Raw genomic sequence first — 26,705 nt, forward strand, 5'->3', positions numbered from 1 at the left:
AAACGCTTACCACACAAGGTTACGAAACAGACGCCATCTTGGCTCAACTGCAAGTCTCTAGCGTGGGAATCTCACGCCACTTCAGCGTAGCTTGAGCCAAAATGTCCCACCCTTACTGCAGTTCGTAGTAACCTTCTCCATTAAACCCTTGTGGGAGGGATATACGAGAGCTGTCGCGCAAACTACTTCTTCCTACACTTCTGTGGAACACTGGAAAATGGCCTAGCTCGTTCCTGGAGATATCCTGCAGATGTCAAAGACGTTATCGCTTGCTTATATGACGCGAAGTGTGTCGGGTTTTACCCGGGGAGTTACATGGCTAAATCGTGCGTGAAGATGATGGTAATGATGATGATGATGGGGATTCCACCGGTGAGTAAACGATTAACCCACAAACTGTTATTCGCCTATGACATCTGTGATGTGTTTACTATAGAGACCCAACGAATGCAGCATTTAATTCTACTTCAGAGTTTGAAGACGGATCGATTGCGAGATTTAAACTGACTCTTTTGCGTGTGTTTCTTGCCAAAGATTAATTTAGCCTCGACCTCGTGCATTTTATGTTATGTGTTCACGTTTAAATATCTACGATTAGCCTCTGACTGCTTGTGAAGCGAGTACAAATAGCTGTTAAGCAGGCAGGTTAGTATTAGTTGCAGTGGAGCGGGTTATTTGACAGGCTAATGTTAGTTAGCTAACGGTAATAGAGTCTTTAGTGACTGCAGAATGAACTTGAATGAGACAGAATAATATGACAGAATAATCTGTTATACATGTGACTTTGGAATAAGCTCCTAATACAAGTTTGTTTGCTTTAATATTATATTACGCTACCATAATGAGAAGCTTTCGAGAAATTATTCATGAGGTAACACTATAAAAATTAACATTAATACATAATTAAAATATATACTGCATAACCACTGTATTGCACATGAAAAATCTATAAATAAAACATTTCTAACCCGCTCTAATATAGATTATATGACACGTATGTAAAAGTTTTTATAAAGTGCTAACTTTTAGTAGTAATCAATCACATTTTTTTCATAGAAAGCTTGTGTCTGTTTTGGGATGCTTTGGGGATATAATTTAGCATGAACAACTGTCAAGAACCCCAAAAATTCGAAATGGAGATTTGACAGTTTTTTGTTTTTTTTGGTGGTAGGGCGGGAGTATAGCTAGTCATCAAGGGTTTGGTCCTTGCTTTGTCAAAGTGAATCAACACTTGTAATGCAGAAGTTTAAATGACTCATTCAGCTTTCTAATGTGTGATTTTTAGGAAAAGAGGAAATTATGCAGTGGAAGCTTTTGAAATCAGAGACAGGTTGACAGATTCATGCTTCCTTCAGCAACAGATAGTTATGTAGTTGACCCTCCTGTTCAAGACATCTGAGCTCCTTCTAATGATTTTTCTTGAAAATATGACACTGCAGCAGGAACAAAGGCTAGTTCCTTATACTGCTTTCATTCTTCTTCTTTAAGAGTAGATGAAAGTAAAATCCTGTAATAGAAACGTACTGTGATGTTCAAATGGTGACAGACACTATTGCAGCTGTGAGCTCTAGTCTTCCCTAGCTTTTGGAGCATTGCTTATTTTTCCTAACTTTATACGGCTTTAACTTCAGGATGACTTCTAAGCATAGCATGGGTGAAATGCCACAGCAGGCCTTCAAGTTTATCCAGGCAGTAGCCAGAAAGTGACAGCAAACCATTCCTGCAGCGCGGAAGCGATCAAACTGAGCTTCACGTAAACAGTCTTAGCGGCCCAGTGTGCTGCAGAAAGATGCTTTGCAAAATGAACATTAACAGGAAGAAAAATAGCTACTGTGAAACTCAACATTCCAGAGTCTTGCAAAAGTTATCAAGTCTGAACTGAACTAGTCACATGACATTTAATTTTAAGTGGTTACATGGGAGGATAGATTTTACTGGGTGTGCCGATGTGTAGGAATGTGGTAATATAACATGTTTAACTCTTATCATGAGATGTGAATAAGGGATCTAAATGATTAACATGATTCAAACTTGAATGAAAAATCTTTTGAAAACCATCTTCTAAGCTGCTAAATCTTCTTTGCCCTCCGATTAATAGTTAAAACTTTTGTAGCAAGTAAAATACCTTTTAGGTCCTGTCCCAAATGGCACCCTAATCGCTCGCGGTCTTCGTATTATGTTTAGCTGTTTAAATTGTCTGGTAGAGGTCTGCTGCGAAGCTTGGCAAAAGTGTGAATCGAGGGTGCGTATTGACCGCAAAATGGGGAGCTTGCAAGTAGTTTTGAGTGTTTTTTAAATGTTAGTGATTTTGCCTATCAATTCCGATTCTTATCGATTCCCAGTTTTGATTCCAATATGGTAAGTCAAACATTATTGTCTTTTTTTAAAACAGAGCAACTAACTACTAAACTAGACTAACTAAATTTTAAACATTATTGAAGAGAAGTAAAATAACACTGGATAGTTTCATTTTTTTTTTATTAGGGCTAGGCAATGTAGTCAAAAAATTATCACAATAAAAACAAATTAACGTCAATTGATGTCTATAATTATCATAATACATGATGATTAAGGCAAAAAATGTAACATTTTTGCTCCTTAGTGAAAGTTGCAGAAACCAGACCGTTAATTTTGCTTTTAAACTACTCTTTATGTTAACATGTTAACTTAAGTAGCATCCTTTTTCAGTCTTTCTTCCAAATCTCTCTATAGAAAAAGATATTTCTTAGCTTCTGCATGTTCTAATGGGTGACAGTTTGTGTTGCCTGATTTTGATGATGTGAACCTTTGGCACAGTTTTCCCAACATTTCTTATAGTTTGTATATTTAATGTTCGCAGTGTAAATAATTTAATTTGATCGATATCAGCCCCTTATAGTGTCTTATTAATATAATTTAATTTATTGATCAAATGTACGAATTTCACATGAAAGATGGCACATATAATATTATGTTAAAAAAGTAGGCCTTAAAAAAAAGGAAAATAACACCTAGGGGTAAATATCAAACACAAAATTGATCCTTCTTTTTCCTCAAACAAGTGATTGACTGATTTATTTTCTGAATTTTCTGTTTTCATTTACTTCAAGCACACGACAAGGCTTAACGTCGAGCCCTGCACGAAAATTAACTTGTCTTGGCAGGGCTACAAAACTGTGTAAGGTGTGGGATATGTGTTTGGTCTCTTTCCTAACGGCTTTATCATAACTCATTGGCTGAAACAGAATTAGGTGATTAATATGTCACGCACAGTCACAGTCTATTCTGTTTGCCCTGTCACTCCTTATTTCTGATGTAAACCTATTTCTGCTTACAAAAACACAATGTTTACCTCTGGTACAAAATTTTGCCAATTGTGAATTACTTTTAAATGTCTGGGTTTGGTTTGGATGGATTGGATGTCTGTATTACTCATTCTAAGTTTACAGGTATACAAATTCAGCACCTTAGTTGACTGACTGTGCATGTATTATTCAGAGATTCTACCAAGAAATTAAATCTTAATCAGGCATGGTCGCTGGTTTCATTAGTCACAACTCGCAAACAGCCTCTCCAAATACATTTTATTATAGCTGCTTTAAAAAGCAATTAAAGCAAGCAAAGTTTAACTGTGAGTGTGCACTACATTCTGGATTATGCAGTCCTCCTTGAACTTCAACAATTAGCTTTAAGCGTGAAAACAAAGCTTTTTGTATTTGAGCATGGGTGGAGTCTCAGTGCGGTTTAATGGAAACTTTGTTGCTTTTAAATGGTTTGTTGCTGCGCTGCTAGTTATCTATAGCAACGGTTGCAGATTGTAATTAAAGACTTGCGTTTTTACAAGCACAACCTATTCAGTCTGTTGTAGAGACTTTGGGGATTTTACTCCTGATGCGAAGAGTTTGGTTGGTTGGATGGCTTTAAAATATTGTTTTTTATCATGTAAGTTTGTACATTTCCAAAAGTACCATAAGACATTCATGTTGGCAGTGTACTTGATTCTTCTGGTACAGTGAAGGCAGAATGTGAGTGTAGAACTCCGTAACCCTTCATTTCCTCGTCCGATCTTACTTTGTTATAACAGGACAGGAACCTTTGTGCGACAGTTCTTCCATCAGCCTTTAGCTGATATATTCTCAGAGCGATAATTGCTATTTTCCAGCCATGAGATTGAGTTGTGGTCCTTCATTCTACTTCTGCGATGATGTCAGATCTTGGTTAGATGTTGTCTTTATGATCAGAACCACCTATGAGTCAGTCTTCTGACCCTTTTCGGTCATAATTAGACAATATTGTGTTCAAGAAGTCGGGCTGCATGATATTGGAAACTGGCATTGCGATATACATGTATATATTGCGAGATTAAAAAAAATTCCCCAGATGATTTGAATAGCTCTATTTGCAAAGAACTAATCATTCTTTTGGGATGATGATTTTGTAGGGAAGTGCATTTGCATAGAAAATAATAAACAATGGAACAAAGTGATCAAATTGGAACAAATGAAATAAGCAGTGCTTTAAGTTTTTCATGCAAGTCTAACAACATAAATTGAATAATCAAGTGTAAAATAACACTGCATAGTCTTCACTATATTAATTAAAAATGATTATTCTTTGTTAAAGGCTTAAAGCTATAAAAGTGTTTTTTCTCCTTTCTCTCTATTTTGTCTTTTGTTGTTTGAGTAACATTAATGACAGAAAGCAGCATATTTATTAGGCTGCTGTCCCTTTAAGACTGAATGCACATATCCATTATGATACACGTCCATTTTTATCTCAATTGTTTACATTCACTTAAGACCTTACTTGCCAAGATGGGCATTTTTACATAATTTTGCATCCATGATGTGTCTGTTGAAGCACACGCTTGTAGCAAAAAACGTGTGTAGATTTCCTTTCTTTTATAGTTACTTCCCTCTTCATTTACTCTTCATGTTTTCTGGTCTTAAGCGATATCAAATGTTGTTCTAACACACAGCAGAAAAGAGAGCATATGCATTATCGGGGGGTCCTGTTCCCCAACCTCACTTAAGCGGTTTGCATGACTGTTTCTTCTTCCCCTCCTCCGTGCCTTCTTAACTTTGTGCTGACAGTGTGGCAAAGCATGCATCTTTAACTAAGTGTAAAATGTGTCTAGTCCGCTACTTTCAGAACCTTCTGCTTGGTGGAATATCTTTTCTCTCTACACACTCATTCTTACGTGAGACCGGCCTTCGTCATCCCCCATATTTGGCAGTGACAGGCTATCCACTGCAATGTAACAGAGGCAGCAACAACTTTGTGCTCCTAATTTTGTCTATCTTCAAAGCTCAGCAAATTACTTGAAGTGGAAATTATTTAATTTTAACAATATCAGGTTAACTGGAAGATTTTGGTTTTATGACCTTAAGGGTATCAACATGAGGCATCCATTTAGCATAAGGCTGAATCAGACATGATAGGGAGAATTTAAACCAGTAGAGTTTGTATGAACGTCATTAGTAAAATCTTATCATCCTGTTCTGTTTCAGGTTTGGCTGTCCAATGTGTGTGAGACTGGATGAGACAAGGGCTCTATCAGGAGCCTTTGTGCAGACTAACCTACAGTTACTGAAGAGGACCTCTGAGCAGGTGAACATTTTTATTGTTGTATGTGATCCAAGTTTACTGATTGTTTCGAAATTACATTCATAGTTTAAGAAACTTATTTTTATACACCCTCTTTTATGCTATCAGTTCATGTGCACAGCAACTAATGCAGATTAGTGCTCTGTGATGAATCACTTCTTGTATCTCTCATTTGTACGTAGCTTTGGATAAAAGTGTCTGCTAAATTAAGAGAGATCTCTTGAGAGAGAGAGATTTTTAAAGGGTAAATATCTGCCATGATCCCTTTAAGTTAGTATAAGGTGCAAAGGTAATCCAAATCTTAAAATAGGTGAAGTTTTAAATTAGCACTGGGTAGGGTTTGGTACCGTTTAACTGGGTACCGGTACTTGAAATTCCGTACTGGTACCCAACGGTACCTTTTGTTGCTATTATAGGGATACTTCAAAAAATACACACTGCATGTATTTATTTAAGAATAAATATATATTTATATATAAAATATTTATATTTATATATAAGATAAACTAAATATATATATATATATGTGTGTATGTGTATGTATGTATATATATATATATATACATATATATATATATATATATATATATATATATATATATATATATATATATATATATATATATATATATATACACACAGTCTATACATGCGAATATTTCTTAAATATATACATGAAGGAGTGTGTATTTATGTATACATAATAATTATACACAGTACACGCATACAGCTCTGGAAAAAAATTAAGAGACCACTTAACATGAATTTCTCAAAGTCAAAAATGAATTGTCAGTTACAAAAAATAATCTGTATAAACCTTGATCATGATATGGTGCCAAAATGTGACATATTACATTTTATAGAACATCACAAAATATGGATTTTTTTTATGAATCTACAATGCATATACATGCATATCAATGCATATCTATGCATATGCATAGACTCTGGAAGACTTTCACTGTTCACTGTACTTTTATAAAGTTTGAATTTGTTAACATTCTGTGTTCCTGTGCATTATATTTATGTGCTTATGAAAAAGGCAACTTCCCTTTCAGGTTCACACATCACTTGGCAGGGTGGAGTTCTTGACCCATGGAGAATTACTTCCAGGCTGAGGCCTTTAACCTGGACAAGGTGCTGGATGAGTTTGAACAGAATGAAGGTAAGAGAAATGCTAACTTGCAAAACTTTAAATGAATAAAGCAGGACCTCTGACAGTCAGAGACAGTTCTGAGGCCGTTCAGCGGAACAAAATATATTCTCAGTCTCAGCACGTTTACATATCTTCAGATAACCCACTTCGTCAGGTGAATTAAAGCACAATGAACTGAACGCAGCAGAGTAGCACAGGTGCTGATATAATTAGAACAAATGTTTGGCACTGTCAGTCTGCCCACCGCATGGCTAGCAGAAGCAGGTAGCTATGCTGGTGGCAGGAGTCTGTGGTGTAAATGGGGTCAATTGAATTAGCATTTCCCCTCAGGACTTCTGCCTCCCCCTGATTTTCCTGAACACTGTTTAATTGGTGTCACACAGCCAAGCACATGTAATTTACAAGGTTAAGGTTATATGTGTATTTTGAGGTATAGCAGAAAATTGCTATTAGTATTATTTTGATCACGGTTCTGTGCTATGCGGACAATAGCTCCTGGTGCACAGCCATATGAAATTGACATTAAAATGTATTGATTGCTTTGTCCTGTATGTCACAAAGAACATTAAAAGCCACACAGACTTCCCTCACACACAGCCACCCTCTTAGTGATGCCATTGAACGGTGGAACAAATGTATATCCCCGCTCCGACACTAATCTTGACAGATTAATGGGGGTGAAAGGAGACTAAGCTATTAAACGGCCCCAGAAGAAAGCTGAATGGGCAGTGTGAGTATGTGTCTGCTTGCTCGCGCTTGAATGTATGTAAGAGATAGGGAATGCCTGCCCACATTCCAAAGCATTGATGTGTCAGTTTGAAAGATGGATCCCAAGGCGATGGCCAGATTGGCCCACTTCCTCAACATTTTCCAATCTTGCCCGACCTAATTTCTCCATTTATCTTCTGTTTGTTTCAATCTTCTCAAAAAGGAAGCTAATTAACCATTTTTTAATGCTTTTAGATGAAACAGACTCACCAACGCTCTCAGATGCCAAGTGGACTCAGATTCTGGCTCCGCCGTCACACCTCCTTTCCTTGAATCCGGCACTGACCCACTCCGACCTCAGCCCAAGGGACAGCCCTATCGGCTTCAAGCCGCTTTTGGATGCCCAGATGTCAGATGGCCCCTCTTTGGCTGAGGTCACCAGGTTAGAGGGGAAACAGGGGCTGGGGCAACAGCCAGAGGGCAGGAGCGAAGAACGGACAGCAGATGTTCATAGTCCCCCTCTGCCCCAGCCCAACATTGGCAAGCTAGTGAGCACTGATGGCCACTTGGCAGACTTGCCAGACCCCAACAGCGTGGTGCTGGAAAACGGCTATCCAGATAGTCCTGATCATAGTGTCCAGTCTGATGTCCTTCTGGCCAACAATGATAAGACAAGTCAAGCTGTTACAGATCAGAAAAGTGTTGAGGACACTGGTCCCTGTGAGTTTAAGATGGAGCAGAATGGTACAGAGGGAAATGGTGCTGATCCTGATGAACCTGGGAATAGGCCACCTGTTTTAAAGAATGGTGTTAAGCTGGAGGCAATCGAGCCTGAAGGTGGTTCACCTGTCCATGAGGTCAGAATGAGGGACTGTAATCTGGTATTTCCAGAAGGAAGTAATCCCCAGAAAGGGGAAGCAGTATTGCACAGATCGGTGAATGGTGGCGGAGAACTGGATTTTGAGAGGGAGAATCACGAGGGTGCCTTTCAGAATGGTGGACTGGTTGAGAATGAAAGTACTGGGGAAGATACCTGGGTGTCAAATCAGGAAGAGAAAGAGAAAACACTCGAGAATCACCACAAAGGGATTCCCATAGACTCTGAATCATCAGGGGTGGAGAAGTCCCTGTCCAATGGTCTAATTGTAGACCTTGATGGAGATGCACACAGCCAGACAGTGGTCCCCTCAAAGGAGGACTCTGTGACAGAGGAAAAAGAAATGGAAGAGAGCAAACAAGAGTGTTGTGATCCAGTTCGAGGACTGGAATCTGGCAGAAAGGGGAAACTCAACAACAGCCGGCTGCAGCCTGTCAGCGTTCCCTATGGTGGTGCCCGCCCAAAACAGCCTGTCAGTCTAAAGCTGCAGATTCCACTGCCTCTCTCGAGCCAAGTTAAGAATGAATTTGGCTCTACTGGCAAGAACAAGAATCTGGAGCCACAGAGTATGACAGGAGGCATTGAGGCATCTTGTGGAGTAACCGAGTCTGGGGTTGTTCGAATGAATGGAGAGCATGGAGAGGGCTCTTCAGGCTTACTCATCCCATTTGAGAGTCCAGACAATGATCTCCAAGCAGGCCAGCAAGGAGCCTTCTCCAAGAAACCCTTCAGCTCCTTGGGGGAAGTGGCTCCTGTTTGGGTTCCTGACTCTCAAGCACCCATTTGCATGAAGTGCGAAGTCAAGTTCACTTTCACTAAAAGAAGACATCACTGTCGGGCCTGTGGCAAGGTAAAGCCTTTTGTTCATTATTAAGTGTTTGTTTATTTTTTTTAATAAATGTATTTAAAAATCGTTTGTGAAACGTTTGTAGAGTGCGGCTTTTTGAGAAGTGGTGTGATGTTGCTTTCTAAGCAATCAGGCTTTTGTTACGTTTTGGCTCTTTTTCTCAGTTTCAGGCAATTTTTGGTAATTAATAAAATAGCCTAGCAACCACATAGCAACATGCTTAAAAACCTTAAGATTACACCTTAATAACCACATAGTGCAGCACTGGCAACAGACCACAACATCCTTCCTTTGTGGAGGTGAGTTGTGCATGGGTAAGCAGTCTTCAGAAATTAAAAATCAATTTAATATTGGCTTCTAGCAAGGTTGAAGCTCAAGCGGGATACAAGTTTGTCTCGCCTCCTGCAGACCAATCTGTTTTTACTTTCGCTCATTAACTATTTAACATAACATTTTGATAGCCATAACACTCTAAGGATGGCATCCACTTAGAGCAGGGGTCTCAAACTCAACTTACCTAGGGGCCGCTTGAGGTAGACTCTGGGTCAAGCTGGGCCGCATCAAGTGTTCCACAAAAAAAGTTTTTCAAGTATTCCAAAAAAAGGAGCAAAACTGATCAACTCTTCTCAGTCGTTATTATTAACAGTTCTTCAACATGAATGTTTCTTTTGAACATGAACTGTCCTTTTGAACATGATCTGTTTATTTAAATATAGCTTATAGAATTTAAATCATTTTGTAATAATGAAATAATGAATGATTTAAATTTTATTTAAAATAATAGACTAATTCAAAGCAAGGTCATAACCTGGTCAAACAGAGCAGGGAACAGAATTCTAGGTCTAATTCTAGTTGGGAAATAATCTTTTTGGGACTATTTGCAAACAATATTTGCATTAATTTGCATCAAATATATTATGCGTTCAGATATTCTTCACATTACCTTATAAATACATAAATCCGCTATCAGTATTTGAATTCCTCAGTGGTCTAGTAGAATTTTTGAAAACAGTGTTCCGGGTTCGAATCCACTCTCAAATTTTCCTTTTCCTTTCAAATCAAAGATGTACATCAATGATTGTATATTAAGAGCAGAGACATGTTTGTGTGCAATTTGTTGTGTGATTTTACCGGAAGAATAGTGTCTCTCTCTCTCTCTCTCTCTCTCTCTCTCTCTCTCTCTCTCTCTCTGGCATTAAGCGATAGATTGACTCAGCAAAAAGATACGCTTCTGAACAACACGCGAGCCACACTAACAGTAAACTTTGAAGTCAAATAGTTTGAGACCCTTTCACAAACTCTATTGAAGTCAATAGAGTTTGAGACCCATGCACTAGTTTAAGGCAATTTTTAGTCATAAGCTTTTAACTTTTATCTCACACATCCCTCTTCCATAACTAATCAGTAAATGCGACAGACCCTTTATTAGAAGAGGTTGTGTGATCCCTGACCTGTTCTGAGTCAGCTAGTGGTACACTGACTTACAATGAGAGAGCAGAATTTAAAGGAAGCAGGCCTATGGGTAATTGTCGGGCAGCTTGAAACCTGTGACGCTGTCAGATTCCTTCAGGGAAAAATGTTTGTCGATGCAGCACTCAAAAATAACTGCAAGACTGCTGGAATAATGCCTAAATTTCCCTTGGTGATAAACTGCTGCATCTGTGATGCCATTTTCACAGATATGGGCTGGAAAGAACAACTGTGAAATGAAAAAGAAATGTAGCTGTGGTGCAAAATGGTTTAATCTGACAGAACTGTGATTGTTCTAGACCATGTCTTTGTCCTGAGACCTGGTCTGGTTCATATAGTTTCTTTCCATTGTTTTATTATTTCTCATTTTTCATTATTTTTCGGGTATGGATTTTTATCAAAGCAAATATGTTTGTGATGTGTGTCTGGCCAGGTGTTCTGTGCTGCTTGTTGTAGTCTGAAAAGCAGGCTGGTGTACATGGACAGGAAAGAAGCCAGGGTTTGTGTTACCTGTCACCGTGCAATCATGAATGGTGAGTGATATGAAACTCATAGGAATAGTTATAAATTTCCCTCTAGGCTGGGAGATTTTGTACCTCAAAATTTCCCAAATTGAATCACTTAACCAGTGTTATGGTTACAAACACTTTTTGAGACTAATGTACTGTAGTTTTCATTAATACATAATCTTTATGATGATTTTTTTATTTAATTATTTTTTGAATTGAAGCCTTTGTTTTTGCACCTGTCAGAGAGTTTTTGAAATGTTTCCAAAACTTTAAGGATTATAAAGAACAGAATAACTTTGTTTCCAAGTAGCTTTATACTGAGATTATCCAGTCAACACTTGAAATTAGGTTTTTACTATGTGTATAACCAGATCCTTTGAACTCACTCATTAGCTCAAGCATGGGAGAACACAGGAGGTGGTTGCAACCAGAGCCCAAATCCCAACAACCCAGCTGAGTACTGCTCCACAATTCCTCCTCTGCAGCAAGCCCAGGCATCAGGAGCACTCAGCACACCGCCACCAACTGTCATGGTGCCAGTTGGTGTCCTTAAACAACCTGGGTCTGAAGGTAAAATCTGTAGGCTAAAACGTTGTTAATTTGTGGATTGTGGATTTTGTGGACTTTTCAGCAATGTTCAAATTGTGTCAGGGCTCTTTGGAGGTCTCCAACCCCTATACTTAGTTCTAGATCTGTTTGGTGGGAGCTTAACTTACCCTAACCCAGTGGTTCCCAAACTTGGTCCTGAAGATGTTTTGATGTCTCTCGTTTCTAACACACATTTGAGGTCTTGGAGCTAATGAGTTGAATCAAGTGTGTTTGATTAGGGAGACATCTGAAATGTGCAGTACTCCAGGACCAATATAAGGAACCACTGCTCAAACCTAATAGTGCACTAATGACTTCTGCTGTCATTTCCTAAAATTCTGTCATCATTGACTAACCCTCATGTCGTTCTAAACCTGTATGAATTTCTTTCTTTTGTGGAACTTAAAAGAAAACATTAAAAAAAGTCTCTCAACATAATGACAATAATAACAATGGAAGGCAATAATCACCAGAACTCTTTAGGGCTGTCATGATATCAGATTTTTACTACATGATTATAGTGGACAAAGAAATTCACAACATTGTTTTATTTTGTTACATTTTTTTTAATATAATGGTTATGGTCAATCCCATTACAATGTGACACCCCTAGTTACCAATTTACAATATCTTCTTTTGTGTTTCACATAAGAGTCATTCAGATTTGAAACGACATGAGCTGTTTTTCATTCAGGCATTTTTTCATTCAAAGTCCAGAGTTAGCTGTTCTTAAGCCTCACCGTGTGTGTGTACTTCCAGGTTCTCTTCCTCGAGAGCAAAGAAGGGTTTGGTTTGCTGACGGTATTCTACCCAACGGAGAAGCTACAGACTCTTCTAAAGGGCCGCCGGCAAACCCCAACCCCTCACAGCCTGTGGCAGCGTCCCAATACTCAAACAAATCATCAGGAGCCAATGCTTCTGAGGTGACAATTTACTTTATTCCATTAGAGTTTCAATTCATCGCTAATATGGAGTTTTTTTTTCAGGCATAGGCTCATTTCTGATCTTTGTGCTTATCCCGTGACAGTCATGTTTCGTTGCAGTCTTAAATTTGTGTCTTTCCCGCCTCTGTAGATGACCTGTGCCACTGGAGCCCCGACCGCTAGCCCTGTGGGCAGCTCTCTCAGTCTAATCCCAGAGGACGGACTTCCTCCCATCCTCATTTCCACAGGCATTAAAGGAGGTACGGGAGGCCACATCACAGGTGCTTGCCCATCCTCACCATTCAGCTGTCTCCACTATTGGTGTTTGTTTGTGCATGTCCGTGTGCATGCATCTGTGTTTCTGCTTACGTCTCCACCACTCATGCTAAGGGAGGGTTTTCACTGGGTTGGTTCCTCATCTGGGTTGTATGCGAGGAAAGCGGTTGTTGCTAGTTACCGTAATGATATCATATGTCTTGTCTGCAGACTATGCTGTGGAGGAAAGACCTTCTGAGATTGTGCTGATGCAGCAGCTTGAGGAAGGCGGCCCTGATCCCCTCGTGTTTGTCCTCAATGCCAACCTACTGGCCATGGTCAAACTGGTCAATTGTGAGTAAGCCATTCCTCGCTAGATGTTCTCTATGGTTTAGATTTAGTTTAATGCTAATGTAGTGAATTGTTTGGGAAATGCTCATTCATGATTGTTTCAACAGCTATGGACATGTTTGGCCCAGTAGACATTTCTTAAGCCCCTTTCACACTGCACGTCGGACCCGCAATATTCCCGAAACATTGCCCGGTCGCCTTCTGTGTGAAAGCAGCCACATCCCGGGATTGATTACCGAATTCGACCCGGTTCGGGGACCTAGTAATATTGCGGGATTCGACCCGGGACGAGCGCTGTGTGAACAAAAGCTGAAACTAATGCATGCCGCAACGTGTACGTAGTTATCGTGCGACTCCTAGAGCTTGTTTTTTCAATAATACAACCCTGCAGTGCCAGAAGAGCTAGTCGGTGTTTTAAACGCAGAGAGTGTTCGTATACAAAAGAAACAAAAATTAAACAAGCAGAAATGTGCGCAAACTGGACACAAGTCGAGACCACAGAGCTCCTTACTATCCGCGCTGAAGCTGAGATCGCTCGCCATTATACGTCACATCCGGATGTCACGTGTCAACTCGACCCGGGACCGTTAAGCGTTGTGTGGGAAAGCGCACATATTACCGTATTTCGCTGGCTGTGTGAATGGACCAAATCTAGCGGCCCGGGAACAAATGCCGGGTCTCATTATCCGTGTATTTGCCGGAATCGCAGTATGAAAGGGGCTTTATTATTGTCAGCGTTGAAACTATATTGTTTTATTTCTTACTGACCCCAAACTTTTGAATGGTTGTCTACATAAACTATTTAGACACAATACATATCTGTCATTGATTACTCACTCTCATGTCACTCTAAAACCATAAGGCCTTCGTTCATCTTTGGAACATAAATTAAGATATTTTTGATGAAATCCAAGAGGGCCTCTGTAGACGGCAGTAAAATGATCACTTTCAGAATACTATTTGTGTGCAAAAAACAAACAAAGTTAACAACTTTATTTAAAAATTTCGTTCTAGCCTGTGCCAGTCTCCTAAGAAGTTTACATTGTAAATATAGTGTGTAGGAGACTGACAAAAAGTCGTTTATTAGACTGATAAAGTGGAGACTGATAAAGTCATTATTTTTGTTTTTTTGCGCGCAAAAGTACTCTCGTCACTTCATAAAATGAAGGTTGAACCACTGGAGTTACATGGACTATTTGAACAATGTTTTTACTAGCTTTCTGGGCCTTGAAAGTGATAATTGTATTGCTTCTATGGAGGGTTCAGAGAGCTCTTAGAAAAAAGCTAATTTGCAAGATATGTAGTTGAACGTAAATGGTAGCTGTACTATTGTAGCTATTGTCATTCTTTTGTGAAATTGTAGAAAATTGCTAAGGAATTCCCATGAGCCATAACGGTCTTTTGTGCCATCTTTGTGTGAAGATGTAAATAGGAAGTGCTGGTATATGACAACAAAGGGTATGCATGCCGTGGGCCAGGCAGAGGTTGTGGTGCTTCTACAGTGCCTCCCTGATGAGAAAACCATCCCCAAGGACGTCTTCAGCCACTTCATCCAGCTGTACCGGGAGGCTCTCACAGGTAAACTGATACTCCTCCACCAGGGGGCCGTTCTGGTAAACTGATCCAGACAAAATGAGAGCGTGGCCTACATAGATAAAATTAGACCTTTCTGCCAGGAGGCCCTTAAAGGTAAAATGAGGCTGATGGCCCCAGTGGCACTGAGGATCTACTTCAGCAGAAATTGTTTTCCAGACACAATCATTGTATCCCAGTCGTACGTCAGGTCAGTGGGTTCAGCCACAAAACAGTTCCCATGCCTTCTTGCTCTAAAAGCATTCCCTGTTTGCCAAATGCAGGATGTGTGCCAGAAGTGTGGAGGCCAATTCTGATGTATTCAGTGAAAGAATGTTATCTGTCTGGCCAGATTCAGTGTCAGTCAGCTTACATAGTGGGTAATGCTGAGGAACACTCATGAGCTTTTTTTGTCCCGTTGAAATGATCTTTTATGATCTATAGTCATTAGTTCTGTTCTAAAACCTAGTGTGCTTCATAAATGTGAAGTCTTCATTGTTCTGCAAATTTTTATGGTTTTGTGGTTTCGTTTTAAAAAGCAATCCATGCAATCAGAAATTTCGTTTCCCATGCTGATTCCACATCCGGTTCAAATTGGTCACATGAATTTGCAGCGTTGAATAATAGAAATATGCTGCACTATTGACAATAGACCATTTTTGCCTGTGAAATTTCTCAGAAGTGTATCACTTATGTGACTAGACCTAACACACTACATAGGCAGCAGTTCTGTATGCCACACAAATGTTAGTACTAGATTAGCGCATGTTGCTTAACTCATGAAGCTTAAAATATTGACAGTCTATTTGTAATTAGGTGCAACTATTCTTCTATTAAATAAAACATATTCATTAATGGCATTTCATTTGTTTAGCCCAGTCTTGATAATGTTTTTTTCTCTCCCTATTTTCTTTTTCATTGCTTTCTATTGTCTGATAACTATATACAAAATATATTTTTCAATGATATTTTATCTTTGCTTTTTGGTACAATAACAACTAAATGACCATTAGACTACAACATATTCAATTTATTGTTATTAACAACATTAGGTTACACTTTATTTTACAGTGTCCTTGTTTCATGTGTTGCATGTACTTACCATAGTAATAACAATAAATGATGTATAATTACATGCTCCTAACCCTCAACCAAACCCGAATCCTACCATAACCTAATAAGTACATATAGTTAATTACCATTACTCAGTGCTTAAATATATAATTACACTGTAACAATGAAACCTCTAAAAAAATGTTACTCTTTATTTCAAGGCGCCTGTGTTACTGTGTACTTAAAAATGGAAGTATTTAGTAATATTAATAAACTATATGTACTTACTATAGGGTAGGGATGAGGGTTTGGTTTCAGGTTAATTGCTATTATGCATAATTTATAGTTATTACTATGGTAAGTACATGTAACATGTAACAAGGGCAATGTAAAATAAAGTGCATTATTATTAATTATGGTATTTACATTTCTGCAAACTTAACTTGCTTAGCGAACATTTAAAAAAAGATTTTCAGCTTTTATCTAAGTAGAAAGCTTGATCTAATCCCACACTTTTTTTGTGCAGGAAATGTGTTAAATCACCTGGGACACTCCTTCTTCACTCAGAGCTTCCTGGGCAGCAAGGAGCACGGCGGCTTCCTTTACATCAGCCCCAGCTTCCAGACCCTGCAGGACCTGCCGTTACCTAATCCGCCCTACCTCTTTGGCATCCTGGTGCAGAAGTGGGAGACCCCCTGGGCCAAGGTCTTTCCTATCCGACTCATGCTCCGCCTAGGGGCGGAATACCGATGTGAGTTTGTGGTTTGATGTTGAATTTGAGAGATGCTTAATGCTTTAGCTGTCAAACGTTGAAAGATCTTGATTGTTACTGTTGTTTTTATTGTATGTTTGACCTCTTGATATGGTGACATGTACATTTACAGAATAGTGACAATGCAGGGCCCCTTTCTGATGCCTGTAGAAGAGCTGTTTAGGAAACAACAATGTAGAAAATGTCTTTATCTGTGCTCTCTTCTCATGCAGAGAATTTTTCTGCACTAATTTGTAAGCACTGCCTCCTGTGGAGATGGAATATATTAATAATGTGTTTCCTGCTGAGCTTCTCAACTCATGAATCCTCATCCTTGACATGCAAGCATTCTCACTTAGAAGCATGCACTGTTCTAGTCTAATTTTTAACCAGGGTGTGTGAGGACTTGGTAAGCCCAGGCACAGGCACCTTTTTACATTAAATTAATTGCTGTATTACATAAAAGGTCATTTGGAGTTTGAAGGAGCTTATTGTGAGCTGCTGATTGAATAGCACAACTTGTTGTGGTAACCCTGTGTGTTCTTATTATGCACTTGTGTTGCAGTCTACCCCTGCCCACTGTTTAGCGTTCGCTTCAGAAAACCCCTTTTTGGAGAAACTGGTCATACCATCATGAACTTGCTGGCAGTAAGTATTCTTATTTCACTTCTTCTTTTGCATTTAGCACATGCCTTACTCTCAATATGAACCCATTTCAAGAAATCTGATGGCTTTTCACCTTTCCCCAATCTACAGGACTTCAGAAATTACCAGTACACGTTGCCAGTGGTGAAGGGGCTGGTGGTGGACATGGAAGTGAGGAAGACGTGCCTCAAGATACCGAGCAACCGTTACAATGAGGTGAATGAAGACTAGCACATGGAGACGCCATAGCAAAACATATTTTCGGTTGTTGTATGGCAACAATTTTCTAATAGAATGCATGGAACATTTACTTGAGATTTATGTGGAACAGCATGAGTAATAGAGCGCATAGCAGATTCGTGACAAATCTCCCATGAAACAAGGGAAGCATTGACAACAGCTCGTCTCCGAGTCCTTTTTTTTTTTTAAAGTCGTTGAAGACTTTCGGGTATTTAGCATGTGTTTGAAAAGCACTTGACAGAACAGAACTTTGATATAGCAGGGATTATTTAAAGCCTTGGCTGCCTTACTCTGCTGTCTTAAAAAGCTGTCTTTCACTCATCTAAGATGAGTAAAAACATCTAAAAACGTAATTAAGCTTTAGGATAATGCATAACTTTGGAAAGTCATGACAAGTTTTCTGTGGCTTTCTCTTTTCTCAGCTTATGAAGGCAATGAATAAGTCCAATGAGCATGTGCTGGCAATGGGCGCATGCTTCAACGAAAGGGCGGATTCCCATCTCGTCTGTGTTCAGAACGATGATGGGAACTACCAGACGCAGGCCATCAGTATTCATCACCAGCCTCGCAAAGGTGCGGCACGATTACTTGCATTTGCAAATTAAACCTTGAAGGTGCACCCAAAGTAAATTTTTCCCACCGGTCAATCGATGTGTGACAACACCGGTAATAGCGGTATTAAATCGCTATTTCTAAACCTGGGTTCATTAACCGATTATTCTTAATGAAAAACACAACAAACAAAACGGTACGATGACAAACTCCCTTAATTAGGCGCTTTTACATTGTGCTTTGAAACCACATCTTCTGTGACCATCTTGTCATCTGCTCTCATGATAAATTAAATCGGACTCCTCCTGCTTGTCTGTGCTGTGACTCCCATTCGGCCCACATTGTATTGAGCAGGTCACGTTCAGTTTTCATTTGTAGTGTCTGTTCTTTAACTGAAGTAAATTTTATTACTATATTTAAAAAAATCAAAATGAAAAAAACTTCTAAATGCTGCGTTGTGCCTGAACACCGGCAACACTGACTATCACAGCAAGCCGTGTATGGGAATATAATGTATGAAAATTAGAGCTGTCAATTGACCGCTCGCAAAGACCCACCCCTATACTAGTTACTGTTGCTATATCTGACATAGTGAAAAATACATTGCAGAGCAAAGATAACACTGATAAACGCACTGACAGACAGGACAGAGCAGGTAACTTTTAATACGAGACAAAGTCTCAACCCTAAAATTGTAACTTTTTTCAAGAAATGTAAACAATACTGTTTTGTGTCTCTTTAATGTGTGGTGACAGGTTGCTTTAGCGCCTCAGTTAAAGCTGCTCGTGATCCGATCATCTCTTCCTTCTAGTTCATTTATAGTATAAAAATAAACATGAATGAACTTCAGAATGAATGTTGTTACAACCACGGAAAGACATCAGGACACACCGTTTTTCAAGTTCAAGTCCAACGACGTTAATCTATGAACTCTCTTGACTGTTTTGTTAGACTCAAATGACGGATTCGGCCGAAGGCAGATTGTGATTGGTTAGATCGCCTGTCAATCAAACTTCCGGCGAAGGGTGAATTAAAAGATGTCATCGAATTATGATATTAAAGTACTTTGAAAAAAAACCCAAAAACCTAAAGGACCCCTGAGTCCTGTTTAATTCCAAAAAAATAATGTGTAATATTGCATGAGGAAAGTAGGTTTTTGATGTATTATTTCCTTTTTCAGTGACTGGCGCCTCCTTCTTTGTGTTCAGCGGGGCTTTGAAGTCTTCATCAGGCTACTTGGCTAAGACCAGCATTGTGGAAGGTACAACAGAAGACATTTGCAGCCTCTTTTTCTAAATGTAGGACATCTGATTCCCCTGGAACAATGTCTAAACTGGACATAATCTCCCTTTTAACGTTTTTGTTAAAGTCCCAGTCAGGCTGAGTTGAACTTTTTATTACCATGTGATTCTAATTTAAAGCGCTTTCTACTTAGCAGTAAAACAGAGAGTTTTTTGGACTGTTGATAAAAAAGACTACCATGTTGGAACTAATCTTATAATTTTGGACTACTTTGAGATATCAACATAAAATTTGGCCCAGATGCAGTTGGTGTGACTGTGAACAAGTCCAAACTTGATTTTATGACCTGTCATATATACTGTCTAATAGTCGCCAGGACAATGAATACCAACTAAATAAATCAATTAATTGCATCACTTTGTCTTGGCAGTGTTATAACATAAGAACCTCCAAACATGATCAAAATGTGTCTAATTCTATCAAATGAGACTATGTACTGGATGATATCTTGTTTTTGTTCTTTTTGGATTATAAGGGGTATGTAAGGGGTGAACAGTGAAAGCCAACAGAGATTCACAGTCAGGCTGAACTGTACTTTTTATACCACCTGATTCTAATCAACCTTGTACTTATCAGTGTAAAATGTTGTGCAGATTTATGTGCTCGCTGTAGTAAAATGCTTGTGAATGAATGCTTGTGCCCCAGATGGCGTGATGGTGCAGATTACAGCTGAAACAATGGAGGCTTTACGGCAAGCCCTGAGGGAGATGAAAGATTTCAGTATTGCCTGCGGAAAAGCTGATCAGGACGAGAACCAGGAGCATGTCCATATACAGTGGGTTGATGATGACCATAACGTCAACAAGGGGTAAGCAGAAAACTAGAATGTACTCTTTTACATGACAAACACCATTCCTCAGCTGCAGGGGGGGGAAGATATATTAATGTCTATATATTTACAATTCAATGTCATTAAAGTCCCTGTTTGTGTAATGATCAGGTGTCACTATATTTGGCACCGGTTTGTGGTTTGTCCCTCCTCAGACCACTGTAGGTAAAATCTCACCATTGCTGACCCAGTTGCCATAACAATTAGGCCTTTCAAAGTCAAAGTTGTTCAAAACCCCTTTATTCCTGGCCATTTCTGCTGCATTCAACACAGTGATTATGAGAACTTGCTTACAATCTAATCTACACAGACTTTAATATGTGGCCTTGTTTGGAGATGATCAACAATATTTGCTTCCCCTGTCATAATGTTTTGGCTCATCAGTGTATGTATGCATTTATGTGTGTGTGTATAGCATTAGCTGCTTTTGTGGATCATCAAAAAAATATTAAAATATTCAATCCCAGGTTCTTGAACTGGGTAAATGTTGTAGAACTGTCATTAAAGGAACATGCTGACTTTTGGGGGCTTTAGCTTGTTCATCATATCCCCCAGAGTTAGATAAGTCCATACATGCCGTTCTCTTCTCCGTGTGTGCCATAACTCTGTCTAACGCGCACACCGCTAGTTTAGCTTAGCACAAAGACTGGAGGTAACCGGTTCCATCTAGCCTACAGGTCAATAAGTGACAAAATACCGCCAACATTTTCCTATTTCCTACATGTTGGGATGTGTATAGTTACGTTGTCGTATATCTAGACCAATATGGCTACAATATCTAGAGCGATATGGCTAGGAACTATACTCTCATTCCTGCGTAAAAACCAAGTAATTTTGCTGCTGTGCCATGGGTGCAGTGGAGCAATGATATTACGCAGCACCTGAAAATATTCTAACTTCCGTCAACATAACCAACATGACAACCTGCTTGCACAGAAAGCATGCTGGGGACTATTTTCAGGTGCTGCGTTATATCATTGCACCCATGGTACGGCAGCAAAGTTCCTTGATTATTACACAGGAATGTGAGTACAGTTCCTAGACATATCGGACATATAATTTTCTGCCGGTCTTAATGCACAATGTAACTGTACACATCACAACATGTAAATAGGCGAATGTTGGCATTATTTTGTCACTTATTGAGCAGTAGTCTAAATGGAGCCGTTTACCTCCAGTCTTTGTGCTAAGCTAAACTAGCGGTGGATGCATCAGACAGAGTTATGGCACGCACAGAGATGAAAATGATATTTATGGACTTATTTACCTTTGGGGGGATACAGTGAATAAGGTAAAGTTCCAAAAGGTCAATGTATTCCTATAACAAAAATACTTGTCATCTCACCAATGTACTTTTCTTGTTTTAAGAGTGATCAGCCCTATTGATGGGAAATCCATGGAGTCAGTCACCAGCGTTAAGATCTTCCATGGCTCAGAGTATAAAGCCAATGGAAAAGTCATCCGTTGGACAGAGGTATTTATTCATTATGTCATCATTTATCTTCATTTAACATTGTGAATTCTATTGTAAGTCTATTCTATTTCAAATATGACATTCTTCTGTAAAACGCAAGATATATTTGAAAAATATTTTTTGACCATACAATGAAAGTCAGTTCTAGTTACTCAAAATATGGACAGAAAATATTTGTGATATTTTGTCTCATGATACAACTGTACATTTTGCTGTGCTTAGGTGTTCTTCCTGCGGAGCGAGGACCAGACCAGTGGCCTGAGCGATCCTGCTGACCACAGCCGGCTCGCCGAGAACGTGGCAAGGGCTTTCTGCATGGCCCTGTGCCCTCACCTCAAACTTCTCAAAGAGGACGGCATGGCCAAACTGGGCCTGAGGGTTACATTGGACTCTGATCAGGTTACAATGATAGCTCACAAATAATTGTTGCTTTCTGGCTGTCTACATTAATCCGGATACATTTGAATCTTTTTCTCTCCGTTTTGGCCTTCTGCCCACACTGAGAACGCGTTTTTGTCCTGCGAAAATTTCTGAAGATGCTTTCCAAAGTGGATACGTTTTAAAACACTGTCATAGTGCGGACTGTAAAAGCTGAGGTATAGACCATACATGGAGTGCGATCCGGACACTGTTGGGATGTTTTGCTAATAAAACGATCGTACCAGAAAAATAGCATGCAGACTTTATTATGTCTGGTCTCTTGATATCATCTCAGAAAAACGTTTTATTATAATTTAAGCTTTTTCTGACTTTTCAGTGTGTAAAAGAGAATATTTGGACGGAGAGTGTTTTGAAACAAAAGCGCACAAATGTATCCAGATTAATGTAAATGTAGCCTCAGTCAAGGAAAGATGACTCCTCCAGACTTACTCGGGAATGTCTTACAGGTGGGCTACCTAGCAGGCAGTAACGGTCAGCCGCTGCTCCCCCAGTACCTGAGCGATCTCGACAGCGCCCTCATCCCAGTGATCCACAGTGGGGCCTGCCAGCTAAGTGAGGGGCCTATGGTGATGGAGCTCATCTTCTACATCCTAGAGATCATCTCTTAAAAGGAGGGAATCCGTCCAGCCTCAGACTCATGTCTCCCACCAGCTCGAGTCCCTCTTCGCTCTCCCTCTCTCATTTGCACTTCAAAGAGCCTGAAAGCTGTGCAGGAAAAAGTCCTCCATACCATCTATGCACCATCTCCACTGGGACGCCCTCTGCCCAGCCCCGCTGAATGTGGTGCTCTCTTTCCTTTCTCCTCACCTCTCAACTCCACTGTGGAAACCATTGGCCCTGTCGAGTCAAAAGGGGCTGCCACCCTGAATTCGATCTCTTCAGAACCGTTGTAGCAACACTAAGCTCCTCAAACACAAAAGGGCGCTCTACACACTCAGCCCTAAAGGAGACTGTCCAGATGTTGATCTTGGCCGAGAGGGGAACTGTAGGGGGAAGGTTTGATCAACGAAAGGGTTTCTGGTACACAGTGCCTGGGCCTCAATAAGAAACGAAGAAATGAGCTTCGGTTTCACCTCTAAGCTTTATGAATCACCAGATGCTTTATTTCATGTATATGGACCTTGTAAAACTGCTCCAAAGCTAAAACAATGTAGCTTCCTCAGATGGACTGCTTGGCATGGTAGCGGAAAGATTGTGGAACAGTATTAGGAATGTTCAAGTTACTGTAACAGATGTCAAGAACGGACCTCTGTCACAGACTATTATTATTATTATCATAAGACAATACGATCAACAATAATTTCAAGCGGCCTTCAGGAATTCAACTACAACTACCAAGTTCCACATAATGGTAGGTTCTGACATGACTGAAGGTCTCAGTCCAATAAAGCTTTTATTTTGGATTGGTTTGGACTGTGAAGGAGGATGATTTGTTACCGTTTTTTCTGGGCCGCTGCATTTTAGCATCCCGTCCCATCTATTCTCACCCTTTTTTTAGTGGCCCATGTTCATATAATGTTCCGCCAATGTTTTTAACATGTTATCATATAAAGGATTGTTTAAGAAATAGCAATGCAGCGCACGGGATATTAAGCCATCGTTAGGAAATGGAAGGAGAGAATAAAGAAGAATTAAATTACTGATAGTATTATTTAAAGATGAATGCTATATTCATTGATGAGGAAAGTTTGGATTTTGGTATGTGGTTTGGAAGCTGTTAGTTGGGTTGAGGTCATTAACTCTGTTAGTTTCTCAGTGTTAAGGTATGGTCACATTAGAGATTTTGCGAGCAAATATGGTCTATTTTTAAAATTGTAGTGTATATGTACATATGAAGCACAGCTCGCGCAGAAGTCACTTTCAAACCAAGCAACCGTGTGACCATCTGGAGTCTAACGTCTGGAGAAAATCAAAATTCTGAAGGTGTGGATTCCTATAGAAATGACTGGATTGTCTTTGAGAAATTGACTACGCTTTTAAATCATGTTTTATGTCTTTCTATAGAGATGCCAAAACAATTTGCGCTCCTAAACGTTTGGTGTTGGAAGAGAAAGTTTCAAAGTGTATGCATTCTCTTGCAAAACTCTTTGTTCCCCCTTGAAACATTGTTTTTGCCCGTTTCTATACTATAAACTATATTTCAATGCTTTTGTGATGCGAGTGAATGCAAAGTTAAATATTTCGCGAGAGTTTAAGCACTTTGCGCACGAAGAATGCAGTTTCTTGGGGAACGCAGTACTTTTGCGAGAGAACGCAAGAAGCATCGAAAGACATTTCCCTCCCATCACCATGCTCCATCGGATATCATTTCCTGAGCTGCCGTTAATTACAACGTTGGTGTTTTTCCGTGATTCACGGACAAATGGTTCTTGAAAACGAGTTTTTGAAATGTGTTAAACTGCGTTTAAACGTATTTGAGAGTAAGAGGATTCAGTCAGTGAATCATTCAGAGCTGTTGCAGAGTTAACAAATGTTACTAAACTGCAAATCTAATCTCAATTATGATCTCGAAGCGCTTTTAAACAACCATCTTTATCGAGCGGTTTCAGTTTAAGTCATGTTTGTTAGTCTGGAGTCCTGCTTCAGATAAGCAGGAGATTCTCTTATTCGGCTTGTTGTATTTTTGACTGATATAATGTGGTATCAGAACCCTTGAGAACATTTACTTCACGAGTAGGACATTATGTGAATGAACTTTTTGTATTGATTTTTCACTCACATGGAGAAAATTGGCCAGCTAATTCTATGGAACTCTTCCAAAATGGAAAACTATCAGAAAGAAGGAATGTGGGATATCACTGTGGATCACATTTTAAGAGAAAGGGCATTTGCCTTAATTTCATAAAACGTTACATCCATCAAAGACATTCCAAAGGTCAGCTAGATTGTCAATCATATCTAAACTGATAGAAAGACATTGTGACCTCAGAGTGTTTTAACAAGCCCTCTTTAGCTAGCTCGTCATTATTAAAATGGCTTCACTGAAGTAGTATCTTGACATGACAATCAAACTATAGTTAATCTTCTAGTCAAAGTAAAGGTGGGATGGGTTTTGCATACTGACTTTCAGATATGGTTGGTTTCATCAGATGGCCCACGCATGAATGAGGACAGCAGCGGATATGAAGATCCACACACAGCAAGTGAACCTCGCAGCCCTTTATTAGCAGGCCATCAGTTGAGACAGAAAGCATGTGTTTCTGGCTTTTGGTGAAGAGCCCCGACAGCTTTGGAAGCAGACTGTTCATGAAAAATAAATGGCATTACACAAAGGCTGTATTGTCTTCCCATGAACACGGTTCAAAACAGCCTTTTGTTACTCCCTGCATCCACCTTTTGCCATTGTTTTTCTAGATTGTTTTGTGCATTATTGTATATCTTGACATTTTTATATATTTTGTTAAACATAGCCTTTTTTTCCCCGTTTTTTGTTTTGTTTTTTGCCGGCCCTAAGTGTAACAGCATGCATGCTGAAACATTCTGTTGGTTTGAGCTGTGATTAATCACTGTTAAAACCTGACATGGGGGAATGGAAATAAATTTGCAATGTATGAAAAGCCAAAAAAGAAAAGGAAAAATAAAATACCTTTCTTTATTGTACACTACAAATGTCAATAAAAACAGACTTTATCAAACCTGTGGAATATACAAAAACATCATCGTTGCACATAAAACTGAAAACAAATTTTTATATTAAGCTTCCATTCAAAGTCAAATAAAATTATCCATTTCAATCGAGAAAAATCAGGAACTACAGATCTTCGTTTCTCTCATTTAATAAAACATTAACAGATACACAAACTTGGTGTGAAGTGAAAATATATTATATGGCAGATTTCTGCATGGTATGTGTAACATGATTAGACAATTTTGTTTAGGTAAACCTTGCGATGAATTAAAGAACTGTTTGAAGAATCAACACTGACAAATCAAAACCAGGACAAAGCTCAATCTGAGACTGGAAAATGTGCTAAACCGCACAATTCACATGAGATGGGAACATCTACCTGAAATGAATGGACAGAGTAAGCTATAGAGCACACATTGTCCACACTTAAAAGCCGAATGTCAGTCGAATCTTGGCAAATTGTAATCCAACACACCACAAAATATAAATGGGGCAAAATGAGGTATTTTTGAACTTACAAAGTAAATGTGACAAAGCTAAGCCTTTTCTCAGGTCTTCGCTGTGGCAAGTGAAATCAAAAGGTATCGTGTCTCAATATAATAACTTAAAGGGATAGTTCTTCCAAAACAATGACAATTCTGTCACCATTTACTCACCTTCAAGTTATTTCAAACCTGGATTTCTTCTGCTGATCACAAAAGAAGATATTTTGAAGAATGTCGGTCACCAAACAGCTAATGGAGTTGTATGGAAGTCAGTGGGGCCCATAAACTGTTAGGTTACCGACATTCTTCAAAATATCTTCTTTTGTGTTTCCCAGAAGAATGAAAAATGTATACAGGTTTGAAACAACTTGAGGGTGAGTAAATGACCAAATTTTTCATTTTTGTGTCAACTGTCCCTTTAAGTGTGCACTAGCCCACAATGTAAACATTGGCTAAACGTGGT

The 26,705-nt window shown here is 39.3% G+C and overlaps 1 protein-coding gene across 3 annotated transcripts; it reads left to right on the plus strand.

The window, feature by feature from the left end:
- Positions 1 to 25,765, plus strand: zfyve9a (zinc finger, FYVE domain containing 9a). 3 transcript variants are annotated; one of them, XR_010907831.1, is made up of 20 exons: positions 1 to 372; positions 5,490 to 5,589; positions 6,645 to 6,751; positions 7,706 to 9,177; positions 11,078 to 11,177; positions 11,547 to 11,723; positions 12,501 to 12,664; positions 12,816 to 12,945; positions 13,151 to 13,273; positions 14,693 to 14,848; positions 16,422 to 16,646; positions 17,212 to 17,294; positions 17,403 to 17,507; positions 17,954 to 18,104; positions 19,264 to 19,344; positions 20,031 to 20,193; positions 21,583 to 21,688; positions 21,911 to 22,087; positions 22,576 to 23,480; positions 25,219 to 25,765. XR_010907831.1 is itself a non-coding variant. In XM_067454016.1 (19 exons), the coding sequence occupies exons 3-19, from the start codon at positions 6,682 to 6,684 to the stop codon at positions 22,735 to 22,737; spliced, it is 3,645 nt and encodes a 1,214-aa protein (XP_067310117.1). In that variant the 5' UTR covers positions 1 to 372; positions 5,490 to 5,589; positions 6,645 to 6,681; the 3' UTR covers positions 22,738 to 25,765. The 3 variants fall into 3 exon arrangements, 2 of the variants coding, with proteins under 2 accessions (XP_067310117.1, XP_067310118.1); XM_067454016.1 differs by having other exon boundaries at positions 22,576 to 25,765; XM_067454017.1 differs by having other exon boundaries at positions 12,816 to 12,924; positions 22,576 to 25,765.
- Positions 25,766 to 26,705: the final 940 nt, after the last annotated feature.

Source organism: Pseudorasbora parva, chromosome 9, assembly GCF_024679245.1.
Source record: "Pseudorasbora parva isolate DD20220531a chromosome 9, ASM2467924v1, whole genome shotgun sequence".
Lineage (NCBI taxonomy): Eukaryota > Metazoa > Chordata > Actinopteri > Cypriniformes > Gobionidae > Pseudorasbora > Pseudorasbora parva.

Excerpts from the sequence above, each read along its gene's own strand:
- zfyve9a (XM_067454016.1), top strand. The coding sequence starts at position 6,682 with ATGGAGAATTACTTCCAGGCTGAGGCCTTTAACCTGGACAAGGTGCTG. Across the intron at positions 20,194-21,582 it reads GACCATAACGTCAACAAGGG|AGTGATCAGCCCTATTGATG; the intron begins GTAAGCAGAAAA and ends TCTTGTTTTAAG. Across the intron at positions 22,088-22,575 it reads TTACATTGGACTCTGATCAG|GTGGGCTACCTAGCAGGCAG; the intron begins GTTACAATGATA and ends AATGTCTTACAG.